Raw genomic sequence first — 21,478 nt, 5'->3', positions numbered from 1 at the left:
TAGGATATCATCGACAACAATTTCAACCCCTTCAAGTGCCCCAAATTCAGTGACCATGGCACGCTGCCAAATTTCACTTGCCGACGAAATGCCGAATGGTAGAACCATATATCGAAATCTTCCAAAGGGTGTGTTAAATGTTGTCAAGTACGAGCTTCTTTGTGAGAGAGGAAGTTGCCAATAACCACTTGTAGCGTCAAACTTTGAAAACACCTTAGCCTGTGGCATGCGCGCTGCAACATCTCGGAGTGTGGGCATAGGGTAATGGGCTCTCTTTATGGCATTATTGAGCTCTCGCGGGTCAAGACAAATGCGCACACTGCCATCCGGTTTACCAACTATTGACATGGAACTGACCCAGTCTGTGGGCTCTTCCACACGCGCAATGACCCCTAGTTTTTCCATACGCTCTAATTCAGCCCTCACTTTGTCGCGCAATGTGTAAGGAATAGTGCGTGGAGGGTTTTGAACTGGTGCAGGTCATATGCAACTGCAGCATCAACATTCAATTCAATCTCATATTCGTGGTTTTGCAGTTTCCCTAGCCCTTCATACAAATCATTGTGTTCTGTGAACGTGATGTTGCTATGCACTGGCACATTTTGCGCACTACCACTAACCACTTCATCTACTCTTACTCTCTTAATCAATCCTAGCCTTTGACATGTTTTCAGACCTAAGATAGGTTTTACATTTCCGCTTACCACTTGAAAAACAACTTGTTGTGTGGTGCAACCGGTACCTGTACCAACCTTCAAATTGGCTATGGTCTTTCCTAATGCCTTAATCTTGTGCCCTGAATAGGATTTGAGAGATGCATTACTGGGAAGCAATGCCAGTCCAGTGTTTTTGAAACAGTCTTCTGGTAGAATGTCCGCTTGAGATCCTGAATCAAGCTTGAAGTCCACCTTGTTTCTCCCAATTTGACAGGTTTCAGTCCAGTCGCCTGATTCTTGTTCAGCGATGTAGTCTATCATCAGGTCCTCGAGTTGTTTTCTTGGTTCCTGTAGGTTGACACCGGCAACATCATACTGGGTGTTGTCCTCATCATCATCACTGCTTTCGTTGACTTCCCTGACCATCTTTGGTCGCGACTTGTGTTGGGCTTTGCATATTCTCGATTTGCTGAAATGTCCAACTTTATGGCACGAGTTGCACTGCTCGTACTTTGCAGGACAGCGGTTTGTGAAGTGTACGTAAGTACAGAAGTCACACCGTGACTTTGTCCCATTTTCTGCGTTGTTATTTGACATTTCCTTGCGACTTGCAGCTCTGGTCGGAAGTCTGGCTTTAGTGGACGTCACCCGGTTAACCTCCTGTCTTTGCTGGGTCAAATCCAGTTCAGCCTGTAGGGCTTTCACATGTGTGGCGCTCATTTCACTGACCTGGCAGATATTGATGCACTTTTCCAGAGTCAAATTATCTTCCTGAAGCAGTTTTTCTCGTGTTTTTGTGTCCTTTACACCACACACAACTCTGTCTCGAAGGAGGGAATTCTCAATGTCACCAAATTCACATTCCCTCACCAGGCATTTCACGTTTGTCAAGTATGTGTCGAACGGCTCATCCACTTTCTGGTTTCTCGAGTTGAACATGTATCGCAGTACTGACAGGTTTCTCTTGGGTTCACAGTATTGTTTGAACTTGGCTTTAAGTACTTGCAGTTTGTCCTTCTCATCGTCCGCGAACGTCAGTGTCGCATATACACGCTGTGCCGCTGGGCCCGCCACGTGCAGAAACGTTGCACACTGCACTGGCTCCGGTTTCTTCTGCAGTTCCGTTGCCATAGCGTACAGTTCAAATGAACGCACCCATTCCTTCCAGTTTTTCGCCAAGTTCCCTTCCAGCTGCAACTGTCCCGGTGGTTTCAGGCCTGACATTGCAACTTTTATGATCCGTTTTCTGACACCATGTAAAGTTATTCGCTGACGAGCAGCCACAAATGTCTAGTTAAACTAGAGTAACTTCACACAAGACACGATCATTTCAGAACAAGCTGGTGAACCCCGAAAGGTCAACTTTAATGTAACCAACAGAGGGCGGTGTTCAGTTTTAGAAATACATCACACCCCCTCCCCCATGAATAACAAATGTCTGACCATCATTGGAAATTATACAAAAATTCCACTTTTCTTGAAAGTGACAGCGCACCAGGTGTCATGATTTCACAGGATGCTTGAGGCTATTCACTCAAAGCCAAGTAAGATATTTCATAATAATTACGTTAGTAGTTTTGTTTTTGTTTTGAAGTAATGGTAGTTTTGTTTTTTTGATGTTTGCAAAATAATGTATATTACCTTTGAACTACCAAATAAAGAGAGATTGGTCCATAATAGTACAGATGGGATTTTTTTTCTAGGGAGGGGGCAAAGCAAATTTTCCCCCAAAAATCCTTGTACTTTCTGTAGCATATTCTCAATGAGTGGGGGACATTTGCCTACCCCACCCCATACTGACACCCCTGCAGACACCCATTTTGTTAAATGTGTATTAAATGAAAAGTAAACTTTACTCACACCATTTTTTCCCCCCGGGCCCCCTCCTTGCCCCCCCCCTTGCCCCCCCCCCTCCCCCCGCAATACCCATGATAGTACAATGTACATTCAATTGATGGTAATTTTATTGTTGGTTGAGAGGGATCTAAGGGCAAGCTGATACATGTTATGCATGTGCATAGGAAGAAATTCAGGTCGGAGGCCAACATTTTTGTCTGATCCGCCAAATTCCCTGCAATTATTTGTGGATGATAACTATTGGCTTTTATAGGCTGTTCCACACTCATGCACACTTGATGTAGCACCCTGAGCATAATGGTTGACACATGTGCTGTATAATACACATTATTATTATTACCTGTAACGACTCTGAACAGGAACTGGCTCCAAGGTACTTCACACTTGGATAAGGGAAATCAAATCACATCCGCAGTGATTGTCAGTATCAAATTACTTCACTGTTGGTTGGGTTAGTTTCCTTTCGATCAGACCTTTGACTTCAAGTTTCAACAAGTAAACGATCGAAAGCACTTTAATAATTTCAGCAAATTTTGTGAGTGAGTTCAGCTAAGATGATTATTTTATATTTGGAAAGTTCTCCGAAATGACTAGATCCAAAAAAGAGACCCCTCCCCAGACACAATGAAAATGCAAGGTGCACGTCCGCTGTCTTAATCTTGACTTGAATTCTGAGAATTTTTTTTTTCTCTCCAGGTTTTGACTCAACAAATGTGTCAAATCCAAGATATTTGTTATTTCCTGGGTTTTGTAAGTGGTTATCATTCTGATAGCTTGTTGACTTGTTTTGTAAAAAAAAAGATTTGAGGGCCAGAATTTTTCACTTAAGATAAAGACATTTCAATCAGACAAAACATTGAGACAGCTCTGGGACAACACCAAAGGATCACTGTAAAAATATAGTTGGAAATGTCATCACTCTTTGAAGACCCATTTTTCAGACTTTGTGGTATTTCATTTCTCTCTTGTTCCAGGTTCCAATGGCAGCCTCAGGTATTGCAGAGTTCAACTGGTACTGCGGCGTCAACAACACAGAGAATCTGGACCACTTCACCCATGACCTGAACCACACCCTGTACAATGCCTGCTTTGTGGACCTCGTCTACACCTTACCACACCTCATCTTCATCTTGCTGGGCATCCTGGTGCTCTTTGTTCTAAGATGCTGCACCAGCATCCGCAGGAGAAAATACACCTACTTGATCCCTTATCCAGGGCACTACCTGCGTTGGGTGCTGTACATCATCTTTGTCTTGCTAACTGCCTGTGAACTCGGGGAGGGTCTCTTGACTGATCTGGGCGTGTACCATGGCACACCCACTAGGCCCCACCTGTACATTCCAGCAATCCTGTGCTTAACGGCAGCCATTTTGTCTGTGATCTACTACAACCAGATGGAGTTGTGGAGCAGACCGCACATGTCCTGGCTCCTACTGGTGTACTGGCTGTCAGCTCTTGGTGCAGAGATCGTCAGGTTTCTGAATCTTGACCATGATCCTCTGGTGGATTTCGCGCTGATGCGTTCCGACTTGAACATAGCCGCCATTGTTGTCTATGCCTTGCTTGTATTGTTGGAGCTTAACGTCATCAGAACTAAGGTTTGTAGTTCATTCAACAAAATTTCCAAGTAGGAGTGAGTCTAGAAAATACTAGCACTTAAAACTTAGAATATACACAGGCTGAGTTCAAATTTTGTCAATTAGCAAAAACTGATATTCTCAGCAGAAGCAGGTGCTGCATTTTTTTTATTTTCAAGATTTCAAACTCGGAAAAAAAACCTGCAAAATGTTCCTTTGCCCACCCACCATGGGATACCCCACCTCAGAAATGTATGTATACACTAGCTGTGCCCTTCCAATTTCAGAAATGCTCAGTCGCTATTTCATCCCATGTAAATTTCCAACTTGATGAATGTAACTAACATTTTTTCTATGATATACACTGCAGGTTTTTAAGTGTTGCACCACTGAGGAGCCTTTTCCCGCTGACCTGTTGCGACCAGACATGCGCTTCATGCAAGAGTACAGTAACTTCCTCTCTGTCATCATGTACTCCTGGCTGGGCTGGCTGTATGTGGAGGGTTACGATCACAGCTTGGAGTATGAAGATCTTGGGTGTTTGTCAGACGTCCACACCACGAGGTATCAGAGTGACCGCTTCAACCGAGCTTTGAAGAAAGAACAGGTAAATTAGATTAAAAGATCTAAACCAGAGTAATGGAGCCATTGGTGGATCGGGTGGAGGGGAGGGGGCAGGGTCATTCCGTGTCAAATCACCCAGTGGCCCTTTCAAATTTGCTCATATTTAGTTTGGGGTATTTTAGGCTGAAATTTTAAGTTTAGCGCCATCGGACAAACAGTTTTCGCGCTACCGCCCGCCATTGTTCGGCAATTTGGTCAAAATGGGCGTGGCTGCCAATTTTCAAATGACCATAGCTCCATAACCTGTAAGCCAAATTTGTTGATCCTGGTTTCTTTGGAAAGATAACACCATAAGGAATCCAAATTGACCATTACTTTCGTGTTGGAGTAATTTGAAGTATGATGCCCTTTTGACCTTTACTTTGAACTTCAATTTGACCTTGTGGATCACGTGACCTTGATATGAATTTTTATGAAACTTATACACCAACATGTTTTCTACAAAAAATAAAATTGGGGGTATATTTTTTGTTTGGTTTCTAGCTCATGTCAGTTAAGTTGGCATACAATGTTACAAAAAGTGATATCCCTATACATATACACATTTCATGGAAAAAAAATCCCTGCTTTAAATCCACTTGTACACTGCATAGAGATATCACATTGGAAAATGAAGTCCAGACCCCCCCCCCCCCAACCTAGTGAATTTTACACGAGCCTGAAGCAGAAGTTTGATACTGTCTTACATTTTTCGGTGTTTAATTTTTTTTTAAACTGTTAATTAGGAGAGGGCCAGAGCTAAGAACACCTCACTGAGCATGTTTCGTGTCTACCTGCGGGCCTATGGCTGGGAGATGTTTCTTGCTTTCCTGTGCAGACTTCTAGGAGACACCGCTGCTTTTGTGCCACCGTTTGCCGTAGCTGGTGTCGTCAACTATGTCATGCAGATTGGTGAACCACATGAGTATCATGTAAGCTACATGTAACTGCTTCAGGGTGATTCCAGCATGTGATGCCCGTAACGGAGCTTTTAAAAGCTCCTGAAGTGAAAGCTGAAAATGTATTTTTCAAATCTTATACATCCATCACACAGTAATGGTCAAGGAGATTACAGACTAGGAGTTTTGGATCATTTCTCTAAATCATTATTTATCGAGGTTAATAGATTCTGTTATGGACATCACACTGCCTTTCATAATGCTGGAACTGCCATTAGGCAACCCTAATTCCACAGATTCAGTTTTTGAGATTTTGGCCAATACCTTTTGAGTTTTAATTAATAAAACTTGGCCACATGTGGGGTTGTAGACTGAAACTTTTTTTATGGGCTTAAAAAATAGAAAGTCAATAATAAACCTAAAAATTGTCAAAAATGTTGGTCTACCAGAAATAGTCACTGTTTTGGAATTGGAAATAAATATTAAGATATTTTTGGAAAATTTAGAAACAAAATGAGAAATCGAGGAAAATTTAAAAAAAAAAGTAGGAAAATTCAGGATTTTTTTGGGGGGGAAAGGCGAGCTTAACTGTGACTGTCCCTTGAAATGTCAATAGCAAAAAAGTCAAAATTGTTTTGGCCAGGAAGGGGGGGGTATTAAAGGGAGAAGTATTTAACCAAAGAGAATTTAATGTCTATCTGCTGATAATATATTCTTATATGACATTTTTTTCTGGTAGCAAATTTGCCAATATTATACCAGAATTACAAAAATCTCAAAAGATTACTGTTCAAAAAAATATGTTTGTTTTTGTTTTTAGGCCAAGTACCTTTCAGCAGAAGACTTCATCACAAACGGCTTCGTCTTGGTTGTCATTCTGTTCCTTGCTGCAACTGCAAGGGGTATAGCACTGCAGGGTCACTATCAGATAGTCATAATAGCATCGGCGCACGTCCAGATTGCCTTACAGGTATGTTGCGTCTCAGTCAGATCTAGAATTCAAATTTTGGGGCGAGGGATGGGGAGAGGTAGGGGGCGTAAGAAAACAGTAACACATCCAGGATAATTTGTTAGTAGTTAGACTGTTAGACTGACCAACAGACCAGCTTTTGCAAATTTGAAAAGATGAGAGGTGGGCCTCATTTGACGTTGTGATCGAGGCACTATTTTTTCCCCATTTTGTTTTCAATTTATGGAGGAACTTGAATGATCTGACTTCTTAATTCAATAGACTATGGCTAACAGTTTGTTTCAGAAGGCAAACTTTATGTAGTCATTTTCAATTGACTATAGACTCGATCTTTCATTGAAATCACCAGCGATGTTTCAAATGGCGACATTCTTGTGTACTTAAAAGATCTTTCCCATAGGACGCCATCTTCGTGGGAAACTTACAACTGTGCATTCAACGCCATCAGGTGCATGTGCGTGTGCGCAGTGTGCAAAATGCGCCCGTGTTGCTTAAAATGCCTTTGAAATATGGCGCAGCCGATGCGCGTCACAAAAATTTGACGCCCAAAATGCCAATTCACTTGGCACTCTGTAGGAAGTGACGTCATTTGAGAGAGGCCTATTTTGTTCGGCGTGACTCTTGAATGCCAGTCTGAAAGGCATGTCAAAATGTCTTCACTGATGAGATTTCACTTGCACTTTCTTTTTGACAGGCAGCAGTGTATGACAAGTCCCTACGTCTGGCCAGCTACACCATGACAGGAGGATCACTCACCAAGGGACAGATCACCAATCACATGTCGGTGGACGCTATCAACGTCTTGGAGTGTTTTCAGATCCTCTTCTATCTCTTCAGCGTTCCCTATCTGGTAAGATTGACCCTTCCTGCTTCTCCATCAACGGTGCACATTTTGGCCAGGTGACCATGGTGTACTTTGGTCAAGCTCAGTCGCAAGTTGTGGCGGCACCAGACTCAATAATTTAGGGAGGCAAAAAAACCTTCTTTTTTTGTGGGGGAGGGCAGTTCAAAGTAATATCTGATTTCCAAAAGCCACAGCGCAAATAATGCAATAGCAGGTGTAACACAACAACCACTATCATGACACAATGACTATATAGTTTGTTGTAATGCTATTGGCCAACTGTGTGCACAGAACCAACATTTCACTCTCTACTTTCAACTATAGTTTCGATACTGAACAGAGAAGGAAATAAACAGAATTAATCTCTAAATAGACAACTTGTGGGGGAACAAACTTTGGGGACAAGAGAAACATGGGGGGGACAAATGCATTAGACGGGGCCACAGTACAAGCTAGAGGGGGGGCACTCAACAAGAAAAACAACATTTTGTAGATAATTTTTACGCTTATGGCTTTTGCTGATGGGGGGCTAGTTGCTCACCAGGCCCCCCACCCCCTTAGCAACGGGCCTGCATCACTGGTTGCAAGCAGAGAATGTATATGAACCAAAGTGGGCAGGCTTATTGCCATTATCCTGAATGGTCCAGTGCACTCGTAAAGTTTTGTTTATTAAATTTTGGTCTTAAAGTTTGTTGGGCAAAGTGTTTACATATTAAGTTGCCAGTTATGTCCCTAACCCTCCAGAACCCTCAAAATCCACAAGGAGGTTTTGCAGGATTGAGGAAGATACAATCTTGGCATATTTTAGGTTTCACTTTGACGCCCCTTGAACGTTTGAGTACTACAAACAGATGTTAAGCTTGCATGTTTGATGGAACAGGAATTGTCAAACTATTTTCACAGTGTATCGGCTACTTGGTCATCTTGTACTACCAGCTGGGTTTAGCAGCCCTGATTGGCTTCTTCATCGTAGCAACCATCATCCCTCTGTCCTCCCTCATCGCTAAGAAGACCGGACACTTCCAGAAAAATGCTTTGGTAATGTATAATCATATTGGTGCTTACGTTTGACAAAGTCTGAGATAGCTTCACAATAAGCCAGGTATTTCAACTGCACATGCGCACAATGATATGGGTCACAAGTCATTCGGGATAATCAAACGCTCGTCAAAGGCGCATGAACACGCATGGACCAGGCACACGACGCTCGCGTGTTAATTACATGCAGAATGGGCGTCCGCGAAACATCGCGTATCATCACGTCAGTGATTTTATCCCGAATGAACCTTTGACATGGACTACTTCATCGAGATACTGAACTGGCTTATTACTACCCCTGTTCATCAGGCCATGATTTTGTAGTAATGTGTCTATCCCAGGGACACAAACGCCATGTTCTGATCAGGGTTCGATCCCACGTACCATTGCACATAAGTTGGACGTTTTAACCATTGGACCATGGCACGCCAAATTCAAAATACAATACCTTACTTCCAAGTTTGACTGAAGTGTTGAAACAATAAATGTTTTTCTTCAGGAAAAAGCCGATGAGCGTCTGAAGCGAACCAACGAGTTGCTGCAAGGAATTAAGCTGATCAAGCTGTATGGGTGGGAAGACATGTTCTATTCCACCATCAGCAAAGTACGAGGCTTGGAGATCCGTGCCTTGCTAAAGCAGACATTTGCCAAAATCTTCATGTGTAAGTCGGCAAAAACCCAATCAACAACCCACTACAACCCCCCCCCCCCCCACGAAAAGTCTAAAATCTTGTGGTTTGAGACAATATAACACTTGTTCTAGGCTGGTCTTGCATTTGAGAGTCAAAAATTCAGCAAATATTGCACAGGTCCGATATTGACAACATAGCTGATTTGTTGCCCAATTTAGTCCATTTTTCATTGTTCAACTAAAATTAGGTACACAGCCTTTTCACTTAGGTAATTTGAACTTGAGCTATTGTTGTATTTCTCTTTTCAGTGACGCTGTCCAATTCCTGCCCATTGCTTGTCACTTTGGTGGTAAGTTTCTTTCATTTTAATGATATTTCAATTTTTGGTTAACAAATATGATGGAAACTTTGGGGAACACTGCTAATGTGCCTAGCAATACTCAGCATGAACACCAATGTGAATGCAAGTTTGTTATGTCACAAGTTTTGTGCCACAAATTTGACAAGCTGAACAGAATTTCAGATTAACATTAAATGTTTTGAGACATCAAATTAATTTGCATTCGAATTTGAATCAATGAACCAACGGTAATGGTTGAGTGAAATACACTAAAAACTCAGAATCTTGTTTCAGGAAGACATTTAGCTTCATTTAGTTTGACCTTTGTGTGTAAAATGTTGAACACTTTTATATTGTATTTACTCCTTAACCGTAACGTCCTGGGCTCTTTGGGGGTCAAGGACCAAATACTATAGAATACTACATGTGTTGTGCACACTTGTATGGAAAGAAATGCATACTACAGGTTTCTACTCAGTAGTATTTTGGTAGCTTTAGGTGAGGTTAGGGTTAATGAATCCATAAATACACGATACTGGGCCAGTTTGGGTAATTACAAGGACAAGGTGGTTCTAGGGTTGGTACTGGGCCCGATTTCACAAAACACCTCAACACGTCGCAACCCTTAGTTTTGTACGATGTGTAATACAGTACATCGCAACTTGCAACACATCTTATGATCCATTTCATGAAACGTGCAATGTGTTGGACACGTCGTAAGGTCCTTGACAACGGCTTAAAACACGTTGCAAGTTGCAACGTCAGTCATCACAAAATAAGAAGTGGCCTTTTCTTAGCCAATTTTACACCATAAAAATGAAATATAGGAGACTGTAATACCAAGACAATATATGTGCAGTTGTCAATAGCAAAAGCATCAAAGTAAATATGAATCAGCCTTGAATATTGCAGTTGACATTTCAGAGTAGTTTAGCAATCCACTACAAGCTTGTTTTCTGTTAAAACTGCATCACATGTCCGCCATTTTGTTGTGCATTGTAAAATCTTTTCAAGACTCTTTGTTGAATATCGGACGACCGTTTACTGTACGCTGAATAAATACATAAAACAGTCACCGAGTTGCGCTTATGACGTGTTTTGTGGAACGGATCACAGGAAGCAAGGGGATACAACGCATCACATTGCTGCAATGTATCGTAAGTTACGATGAGTTTCATGACATCGGGTGCTGGAACAAATACCCATGGTGTTCGTGTCTCCCTACCTATCTAGTCTTACAGCCTCTACACGGCACTGACGGGTAAACTCCTGACCCCGGCCGTGGCCTTCGGCTCTCTGGCTGCATTCAACCAGCTCTTCTTCCCTCTCATGGTCCTGCCCTACACCCTGATCACTACCATCAACGCTGTGGTCAGCACCCGGCGCTTGAAGGCATTCTTCTTAGCGCCTGAGATTGAGAGACAACGGGAGCCTGAAATGAACGGATACAATGAGGTTAGTGGTGTTCATAACAGTCATCCAAAGTTTTGTCTATAGCTGTCGTTTAGGTATTATAGGAACAATACCAATTATGGGGGCACTAGACATAACTGTATCCGTGGGCACGCTCCTGTTTCAGACAAAGCTCATCTGGCCATATTTTGTTTGCAAATGAAGTCGCTGTAACAACAATTTTTTTGCCAGAAATGCCAGTTCAATTCTGGCCTAAAAGTGGCTAATAAAGAGCAAGTTTTTCGCAACGTGATGAGTTTCCTTTTTCATTCATCTGATAAGGTGGGAGTGCGATACCAATGCAATAAGCATTCCAAAAACCAACCAGAGGACAAACAAAGACTACTGGATCAAAGTTACGACAAGCTTCACTTCGGTACTTTCACCCCCCATCCATCCTTGTCAGATGGTCTCACGGATCTACCACGGGATGTTGCTTGTCGGGTAAGAAACAAACCTGGCTTCAAGTTTCATTTTTGTGTGGACTCCCCCCTCCTAGTCTGAGTATCACCCGTTGCCCAACGAAGCACTCTCCGTATCTAACGTCTGATATGTCTGAGCAATGCAAATTTGTGCGACTAGGAGTGCCAGCCAATCAGAAGCGACTTAAAAAGTCGTGATGTTGTTTCGATCAGAAATGTGGACTTATCTGTTGATTGGTCAATGTGGCTGACATGTTTTTGTAATACAACAACGGGTTACCAAAGACCCAATACAAGGCGCCCGCTGAATGGTCAGAATCTCGAGGTCAAGATTCAGTCTTGTTACCTCCACCAAGGAGGTTATGTTTTCATTGGTTAGTTTGTTGGTTGGTTTGTCTGTTAACAAGATAACTCCAATAGTATGGACCGATTTGCATTCACTTTTTTTTTTTTTTTTAGGGGTGGTCCTTGGTACAACTACAGATTGATAAGATTTTGGAAGTGATCCAGATCTGGGTCTGGATCCAGGATTTTTCTAAGGATTTTACGCCATTTATGCGAGTATATTCCTCTTGAGTGTACTGACAATATTGGGGGGGGGGGGGGGGATTGGTTAACCTTGTCGGAGGTTTGCTTGTCTAAGTGCTTTCTAGTTTTGTATAATTAATCTCGGAATCTGCTCGCATATCACAGCAAAGGCAAACGTCTATTCCATAGACTACCTCCTCCCTCTTCTTGATAGTCATACCAATTTGTTTTCTACAGATAAACGGTAGTTTTGCGTGGGAGGAAGGTTCTAGCTTGCCGACACTCGCCAATATCAACCTGGATATTCCTATGGGTAAGTCTCATGGATACTTGTAAGCTCCAGTGTTGTACCTAACATATTTTTCCTAAAATTTGAATTGGACTATGTAAACAGTTTTGAGTTTGAAAAAAGCAGGACCAATAATATGCAAGTTGTCAAAAGAGGGAAAAAGAGGCTATATGTGTTGTCAACAAACATTGTCTGAATACTTCCACTAGGGTCATTCTAGAAATTTGGAGTCCCCTTTTTTTTCTTTTCCCTGTTACAATCCTCCAAGAGTGATTATGAATAGCTAACTACCTACCCAACAAATAAAAAATCATTTGAAGTCATTCTTAATGACACTTTGATGGCAAATTAAAAAGTACCAAGGGAACACGGACAGGAAAAGTGTCACACTTTGGACTCTCTAAATTTGAATACATGTAGTTTATTTCCAAAATGCAGTATACAATATCCATTTGGGAAAAAAAAAAAAACCACAGTTGCATGCTTATGAAACTTTATAAACAAACATGGTATAACTGCTGTTTAAAAGTTGGTTTTATTTATTTTTTGTATACTTAAGTTATGTTTCGCTATATAAAAGCTGTCAAAACTGACTTTGAAAACCAGGATTCGAGAAGGTATCAAAATGGCGTTTATTGCGTTTAGAAACAAACTCTTCATTTGTAGAATGTTCCACATGCCTGATTCCTCCATAGTTTTCCCTGTTCGTACTGCTTCACTTATCATCATGTCACTGCATGTGATCATTCCTACCACATTGTGAATGTCCATCATATCCACACCACATAAACCACAGAACATTCATTGTCATGAGTCTTTCGTGTGATCCGCCAGGCAAACTGACCATGATAGTGGGCCAGGTTGGGTCAGGTAAGTCTTCGTTACTATCTGCTCTGCTCGGCGAGATGATCACAGCATCTGGAGGAGTACAGTGGAACCAGTAAGTTCTTGTTTCCTTGCTTCCTTGTTTGCACAGAGACATGTACCTCCTTACTCGGTTTGGAGAGAGTTCAGAGGGACTTTAAGGCATTGCCGCCTTACATCTGGTGCAGATTCATGCAAGGATGATATGGTTTGGTGCACTTTCAGAATCAGATTACTTGTGCAAACTTTGTGCCATATGTGTGTGTGAACTAGCACAGCATGTAAGGCTGGCCTCGTGTGAACTAGCACAGCATGTAAGGCTGGCCTCGTGTGAACTAGCACAGCATGTAAGGCTGGCCTCGTGTGAACTAGCACAGCATGTAAGGCTGGCCTCAGGTCGACCTGTGACTGTGAACTGCCTCAACGCAATTATCCTTGGTCTTCATAGCTAGCAAACTTCAAGATTGCTCAAGATTGTTAGGCTGAACAATTCAATGTCTGTCATCATCATTAGAGAGGTTTCGCATGCAAACGGATACGTTTAGTGCGACGGATACGTCATCAGTTATGACGTCATACGCCACTCACTGTCCGCTAAACGTGCAGACGACACGCATATCTCGCTCGCTACACGTAAGTAAAAAACGGATACGGATAGCTAAACATAAGTGTAAGCGTATCCGTTCGCTTGCGAAACCTCCCTATTGACTCATGAATCACTCATTTCACCTGATCAAATCATTCTCATTTCAATGATGTCCGAGTCTTTTGTCATTTCCTGCATTGAAAATCCGGATGATTTATTCTTAACATAACATGTTTGTTCAGTGCTAATCAGATATTATTTAAGTAAAATGTACATCTGTTGCCTCGAAGCTTTGAAACTTACGTGTAGCGAGCGAGATATGCGTGTCGTCTGCACGTTTAGCGGACAGTGAGTGGCGTATGACGTCATAACTGATGACGTATCCGTCGTATAGGCTTAGTAGTAATACCGGCCAGGCACATATTTATTCCCATTCATAAGTACCTTTCAGTCAAAAAGTCAAAACAAGTAAAAAAATAACTAATTTTCAATGATTTTGTTCAACAATTTTGCATCATGTTTTGTGAAACATCCCTCTAGCCATGTCTATTGTATGTGCCCCATGCGCTTAGTGCTAAAAATCTCCTTATATGGAAATTGGCACAGAACGCAGCGATGTTTTACCAGCGGTTTAAAACCACCCACGTGACGGGCCCTCGACCAATAGGAATGGTAAACTGTCCCATGTATTTATGAATAATGTGTATTTAAGAAATCATTTCATTTGATGATAAATTTTGGTGATGATTAAATACGTTGAGAAGTAGGAAATACTGAGATTAGAACAAAGTTAGAATAAATAGATAAATTTTATTGGCCTACAAATTGCAGCAAGTAACAGCTTGAAGGTTGGTGGTTATTGAATTACCCCCCCCCCCCCATCCCCCATAAAAAGGAAAAATTAGATTTTTTTTTTTTTTAGGAATTGTGGCTCCATTGCATATGGAGCACAGAAACCATGGCTGCTGAACGCAACACTCAAAGAGAACATCCTTTTTGGCAACGGCTTTGACAAGAAAAGGTAAGCAATAAAAAGTAAAATGTAAGATGAACGTCTTCTGGATGCTTCACCCTTCTCTGAGATACAAATTGTATATACCTGGATATTGATAATTCAGATACCGGCATCTATTAACACAGTGTTTTGAATTTTTGATATTGGAATGTTTTATTCTATAACAAATGTTAACGCCGAAGATCCTCTCGGGTGTCTTTTTAAGACTATTCTGCATTTAGGTTCCAAACAGAAATTAGAAAGTTATGTAAATTGACAGCATCTCAGCTCTCTTCTTCAGATTCCTGAAGAAGAGAACAATCTCAAAGCGCTTTACAATTATTACCCCATTCATCAGGCCATGAGACCACACGGCAGCCGATATCAGCACTCAATCGGTCCTCGACCCTCACAGGTACCTATTTATACTCCTGGGTGGAGAGAGGCAATTGTAGTTAAGTGTCTTGCCCAAGGGCACCAACACAATGTTTCTAACCGGGTTCGAACCCACGCACCTTCATACATGAGTCAAACACAGTAACCACTGGAGCATGGCTTTCTACTATTGTTGACAATTAGGACTGACTATTTTCCTTTTCCAGGTACAAGAAGGTCATCACTGCTTGCTCCCTGCAGCCAGACATCGACATCCTGCCGGCCGGAGATCAAACAGAGATTGGTGAGAAGGGAATCAATCTGAGCGGCGGTCAGAAACAACGAGTCAGCGTAGCCAGGGCCATGTATAGTGAAAATGATGTTGTGATTCTGGTAAGTATATGTCGTAAGCTCAAAAATCATCTGGACGGCAACGTTAAATAAGCTTTTATATTCAGAAGGCTATGGCTATAGTAATTGGATACATTTCAAACTTATTGTTAAAGAGTTTCACTGGTGGTACATCATTTGATCTTAATGAACATGAGTGTGCTCATATGCTCTTTGAACTTGATGAATGTTTGATGAGCAGTTTAAAATTGCCTCATTAGCCAAAGTGATGATAATATATTGCACCTTATGTCTAGGATGACCCCCTCTCTGCTCTGGACATCCACGTCGGAGGTCATCTCTTCAAGAAAGGCATTGAAGGGTTCTTGATGAAAAAGAGCAAACGTACCGTCGTCCTGGTCACCCATCAGATAAAATATGCGGAAAAAGCTGATATAGTAAGAATCGTAGCATAGCTTCATTGTTCTATATACTGTATTTTTGAACCGAAAATCATTATCAAATTGTTCTTACTTTTTATTTACTCACAGAACTGGACTGCCGCACTAGCAGGAGGCCAGGTCATCACTTACTCTGTTCAGTCAATTGAATTGGTGTGGAATGAAGTTACGCAAAAATTGCAAACTCAAGAAAGTTGTGAATCGACACCCTTTTCTCAAAAAAAAAATAGTGACCGAGATGCAATTTGAAAATGTAACCTCCGGATGAACTGTGGTTTCTACTGTATTAAAACCACTGAATCATCAGCACCAATTCAATCTTTCCTCACTTAAGTCACCTCCTTTTCCCAACAAATCGAAGAAAAAAAGACAGTTGTAAAGTTGAAGATTGTCTGCTGTTTGTCCATCAGATTGTGTACATGAAGGACGGTTCCATCGAGAATCAAGGAAACTTGGAGGAAATCCGGGAGGAAAACCCGGAACTAGTGGCTTCCTGGACCATGGCCGGTTCCTCTGAGAACCTAGCATCAGATTCAGAAACCTCTGGACACGAGTCAGCCAGCACTACAGAGGAGAGAGCCCAACTCACACGTCAGGTTTCAAACATGAAGCCAGCTGATGGAGTCAATGAGTTGAAGGGTAAGTTTACATGTCATCATCATCATGGGTGTTGTCACTCGCAGACGTTTTACGTCCATTGTGATTCGTGGCACCGAAGCCACACGTTGAGCTCTTCGCGGTTGAAGAGCGTGCGCCTATAACTTGTAGTCTTTGGAAGACATTGCAGATGCTGGTAGGTTGGGTTCAAGTCCCCCCCCCCCAGAACATCCCCACCCCCAAAAAAAAACCGGGGGGGGGGGGGGGAAGAAACAACAATTTTCGATGTTGAACTTACTGTCAAAAGTGTCTAGGGAGGGACCTAACATTTTTACTGTGTATAAACAGTACACATTTTACATACATGTATAACAAACAGCGCCTCCTAAAGTTGAATGATGTCAAACTCCGCAACTTTTTTTTAACTTTGTTGATCGACAGCTTTAAATGGAAAAACACAAATGTACCTTTTAAAATACCAAACTTCACAAAATTAAAGCGATTTTTCATCACCATGCCCTCCAGTTCCCATAAAAGTATGAGTATTGTATCTCCATCTCGGTCTCAAAATGAAGAAAATGTCATTTTTGTTTTTGAATCGTCAGATGCCAAAGGACGTCTTGTACAGGATGAGGAACGAGTAAAAGGCTCAGTCTCATGGCGTGTCTATCTGACCTACATCAAGGCCATCGGCATCGTAGCCTTCACGTTTCTTCTTATGTTTGCCATCTTCCAGCAAGCTCTCTTCATTGGCACCAACTACTGGCTGTCCTACTGGTCTGAAGCAGGCAGGAACATAGCTAACAAAACCAAAGTAGGGAACTCTTATTTTTATCTGTTTTTAATGGGAGGGTGGCGGTATTTAGTAAGTGGCAGCTAGTAAGCATTTTGTTTTGTGCTCATTTAACTAATTAATTATTAAAAGGACTACTTGGCTTAAGTAGGTTGTAGATGTTGTGCAACTGTCACCAATCGAGTGCTGGTCTCTTGCCCTTGATCAGGGAGGTCGGAGGTCACTACGACCAACTGATGGTCAAGTGTAGCTACTCGGGTATATTTGGTGCGGTACGCACACAAGCCATTACACGCATGCTCTCATGGCCTCACCATGATTTTTGTAGAGGGGGGCAAAGCACATTTTCCCCCCAAATCCTTGTACTTTCTCTAGTATATTCTCCGTTTCTTAGAGTGTGGGTGGGGACATTTTTTACCCATGCATGCTGTATGTAGAACAAAAGAAGTGGGTATTTCAAGGGTTGCTTTGAATCAAATACAAACATATACCATAGACCCTACATCTTCAGGGCCTTCAGCAGACACCAAACCCTCTGTCAATTATTTTGTGGGTTTTTCATTTCCCCCATTCTCAGCCCTGCATAGGTGATACATTAGCCCAGATTACATGCATTCTTCCTATTGGTGTGTTTATGTAGGAGGAGCAAGATGAGTTGCTTCAGTACTATCTCAATGGATATGCCGGCTTGTCAGTCAGTAGCGTCTTTGCCGGTGCTTTGACCATTGCCATCGTCTTCACGTTCACACTCTTAGCTAGCCGAAGACTGCATAACCAAATGCTCAAGACTGTCATGCATGCGCCCATGAGGTTTGTTTACTTTTAAAACATGATTTAGCAAGCACAATTCCATGCTGTTTGAGCTGTAAAACAACTGATATTGTGACAAAATTTTGAATAACTTGAAGTCCAAAGGGACGGGAAGGATAAGTTCACTGTACGACAGGTTCGCACTGTGGTACAGTGAACTTGTCAAAATCTTTGTAACAAAGAAAACAGAGTTTGCATTGTCCAACTACTTTTATGTCTCCAACTGTAGTGCTGAATTGCAAGAAAACATACTCACCCAAGTGTATATTTGCCTGCAATCGGGGACCCCTATTGCTGTCCATCTTTTGTTTTACTTTAACTTTTTAGGAAGACATCCCATATATGTTTTGTTCACGATCGCCAAATTGGGGACCTCTCAGGAATAGGGGACTGTATTATCCTCTATTGTTTAACGCCCCCTATTGCTGAAATAAACACACTCTGCAACACACTCTATTTCTGGGCCTCTTATTCATTTTTGCTGTTGTATGTGTTGATTTCTCTTTCGGCAGGTTTTTTGACACCACTCCCATCGGTCGTATCATGAACCGTTTCTCCTCTGATGTCAAAATTATTGATCAGGTAAAAACGTCACACAAATAGCCAAGCACTCGGGGGTCAAATGCATGATTGTTTTCATCAAATTTTCATACTTCTGTTTGGTCTTGGATGCTGTTACAGACCTTCTTAACATTCTGATTTTAAAAAATGTGTCTGTCTTAAGTTTTCCCCTTTCGACACCTGTACACATGTCACATGATTGCACTGTTAGCCCTATTGACCTATCGCTGTTTGCGAGTTAGCCACGCTAAGTTTTGTACGCTAAGTTTTGTTTATCTCAGATTTTGCGCGTTTCGCTTCCATTTGTATATCATGTAATTGGACAATATTTTACAAGCTGCGTTGACGCGAATCTAGCGCGATACTGTAAAATGTGATGTGTGTAATGTTTCTACATGTAATGTGTAATGTTTCTACATGTAATGCATGTCTGGTTGTTGTTGTTTAGTTGTTTGTTGGGTGTGTTTGCTCGTTTGATGTTGGGGTTTTTTTGGGGGGGGGTAAGGATTGTGTTTGTGTTGGTAATCTAAATGGCTTGTGTGAAACTTTTTATGGAATGTAAATTTTCACCTTTGGTGTGTGAAATTTATGCTTTGTATCATGTCTGTTAGTTAGTTTCTCCCTTTCAAATTTTACTGTAACTCTAATGATATGAATTTTTAGCCTGATTTTGTAAATATTGTAATTGTCAGCATTTATGCTGTTGTGTACAATATATTTTGCTTTTTAGGAATAAACCAGAATAAATAAATAAAAATAAATAAATACTACTGCGATAGGTCAATTGTCTTCAGGTTAGTTCATGCAAATGCGAAACAAACCAGGAAACATTTGCTGAAAAATTCGCCTGGATACTTGTAACGTCATAAATTCAGGTTCGCTTTTGCTGTTGCATTGAGTAACAGGCTTTCACACAGTGGCATATTTTTAATTAAGTGGAAATTTGAGTAAACGTCACAATTTTACTTTAGGCCAAAAAAAAAAGTCTCCGTTTTCTGGTATGCGCGCGCGTCGCCGTAGCCATGCGCGTCGGCAAAATGAAAAAGTTTTTTTTTCAATGAAAGATGATGTCTCAAAACCGCCAAACTCACTAGTTTGACTGGAATCCTGCTGCTGCACAATTTTAACGTGTTTTTAGATTGGGTTATGGTCGAAAATAAGCTTTATGTGGCCTCTCTGGACTCCCATATATTTGCCCTAAGTTTAGTTGGGCACCATTTGCAGTCATCAGCCGATATTTGAAGCAAAAAAAATCAGGTAAAAAAAAAAAAAAGCCGCGTCACCGCACCACTTTTTGGGTAAGCTCCATACCAGAAACCGGAGACTTTTTTGGGGGGCATTATGGTACCCTTAAGAAAATTATTGTAGCAGCGACCACTTTATTGCTTGTTCAGTAAACTTGACATAACTGTCTCTGTAGAAAATATTGTGATCAATCTTTTGTATTACCGATAAATAAAATTTACTGATTATTATTTGTATTTGCTGCTTCCTTTGACAGATTCTTGGCAATACCTTCAATAGTTTCCAGAAGTATTGGCTGACCTGCATCGGAGCCATTATCGTCAACATTGCCGTCAGCTGGTACTTCGCTGTGGCACTGATCCCCTTCGTCATCCTGTACTTGCTCATCATGAAGTATTTCATCAAGACGTCGAGGCAAGTCTTTGTGATGATATATGTCTTGAGTATGTGCAAAACATTATACACATATTGACTGGCAATGAGGTCACTAGTGCACATCTATACCCCCTAAGGGACTTTCAGTGACCACAACAGGGTGCTATATTTCCCTTGGCTTATAATAAAGTAAATTCGAGTTGACTGATGGTCAAATCAAATGTCATCTATGGACCTTCTTTGTCCAAAGTAGACTAACATGCAAAATTGTTTCAACTTGCTCCATGCTAATCTTGTGTCACATGGCTTTTGAAAATAAATTCTGCAGGCGTGAAACATCTAACTGCTATCATGATGATTGATGTCATTGAAGTTGATAAGCAGTTTACAGCAATCTCTAGATTTCTATTTGAGTTTGTTTTCTTTGTCCTCCTGTTTGTAGGGAGTTGCAGCGATTGACTAACATCAGCAAGTCTCCTGTCTTTGCTCACTTCTCAGAAACCTTGGAAGGGCTGTCTACCATCAGGGCCTACAGGTATGTGTGTGTTCATTTGTTGAAAGCAATACGTGTATTATATAATTGATTACCGTAATTTTCGGAATATAAGCCGCAGCACGCAAATATCTGCAAATTAAGATTTGAAGTCGGCGTATAAGCCGCACCGGCGTATAAGCCGCACCGGCGTATAAGCCGCACCGACGGCAGCAGTTTCAATTTTGTAAGGCCTCCAAATAATCTAGCCAAAATGCTCTGAACCAGTTCCATTTACACTACAGAAGCTATAAAAAGGGCCACAAAAGTTGTTATTTTAAGGTTTACATCGTTTCTTGAATACATTTCAAGTACAAAAAATATATTGTGACGTTGAACAACTGATTATCGAATAAAAAAAAGTTTCGGACACCATAAAAAGTATTAGTCGTCTTTTTTCTTTTTTTAAACAGCGGAAACGTTGGTAATTGTTTCCAAGATAGTACACCCCTATATTACCTCAAATGGTGTGGTCCGCTGGGGAAAGCATGCTGCAGCAAGCACTAGAATCACGTACGGCTTGTTGCAAGCGTCGATCGAAGACCGCTTTCACCGTACTTTTTACCGCTCGGCACCTTTTACGTGGCACGTGGTTTCGGTTCGTTAATGACTTTCTTAATTGATAATTCATTTCAGCAACTTATCTCTTCTTATACCAGTACATTAAATACACATGTGAATTTCATTTTTATTCTTCAAGGCTCGGCGTATAAGCCGCCCTGTGTATAAGCCGCAGTAAACATTTTCATGGGCAAAATCAACGTATAAGCCGCGGCTTATATTCCGAAAATTACGGTATAATAGTAAGCAGAAAAGTTGTGCTTACTATAGCAGAAAATCATGCTGCT

At 41.4% G+C, this 21,478-nt stretch overlaps 1 protein-coding gene across 1 annotated transcript in view; it reads left to right on the top strand.

Moving 5' to 3' along the window:
• LOC119736993 (ATP-binding cassette sub-family C member 8-like) overlaps positions 1–21,478 on the top strand; it is a 37,058-nt gene that overhangs the window by 4,711 nt on the left and 10,869 nt on the right. Inside the window, exons 2-22 of the mRNA XM_038211039.1 lie at positions 3,488–4,111; positions 4,461–4,697; positions 5,440–5,625; positions 6,413–6,562; positions 7,257–7,412; positions 8,310–8,444; positions 8,944–9,106; positions 9,385–9,425; positions 10,650–10,871; positions 11,151–11,312; positions 12,056–12,131; positions 12,942–13,047; positions 14,480–14,578; positions 15,154–15,319; positions 15,574–15,714; positions 16,128–16,356; positions 16,920–17,128; positions 17,748–17,917; positions 18,430–18,499; positions 19,980–20,137; positions 20,541–20,633. Coding sequence (XP_038066967.1) covers positions 3,488–4,111; positions 4,461–4,697; positions 5,440–5,625; positions 6,413–6,562; positions 7,257–7,412; positions 8,310–8,444; positions 8,944–9,106; positions 9,385–9,425; positions 10,650–10,871; positions 11,151–11,312; positions 12,056–12,131; positions 12,942–13,047; positions 14,480–14,578; positions 15,154–15,319; positions 15,574–15,714; positions 16,128–16,356; positions 16,920–17,128; positions 17,748–17,917; positions 18,430–18,499; positions 19,980–20,137; positions 20,541–20,633 — 3,593 coding nt within the window. The remainder of the gene's footprint in view (positions 1–3,487; positions 4,112–4,460; positions 4,698–5,439; positions 5,626–6,412; positions 6,563–7,256; positions 7,413–8,309; positions 8,445–8,943; positions 9,107–9,384; positions 9,426–10,649; positions 10,872–11,150; positions 11,313–12,055; positions 12,132–12,941; positions 13,048–14,479; positions 14,579–15,153; positions 15,320–15,573; positions 15,715–16,127; positions 16,357–16,919; positions 17,129–17,747; positions 17,918–18,429; positions 18,500–19,979; positions 20,138–20,540; positions 20,634–21,478) is intronic.

This window comes from Patiria miniata, unplaced genomic scaffold (assembly GCF_015706575.1).
Source record: "Patiria miniata isolate m_02_andy unplaced genomic scaffold, ASM1570657v1 HiC_scaffold_3, whole genome shotgun sequence".
Classification (NCBI taxonomy): Eukaryota; Metazoa; Echinodermata; class Asteroidea; order Valvatida; family Asterinidae; genus Patiria; species Patiria miniata.
Note: the sequence above shows the minus strand (reverse complement) of the source record. Positions and strands in the feature narration are given on the sequence as shown.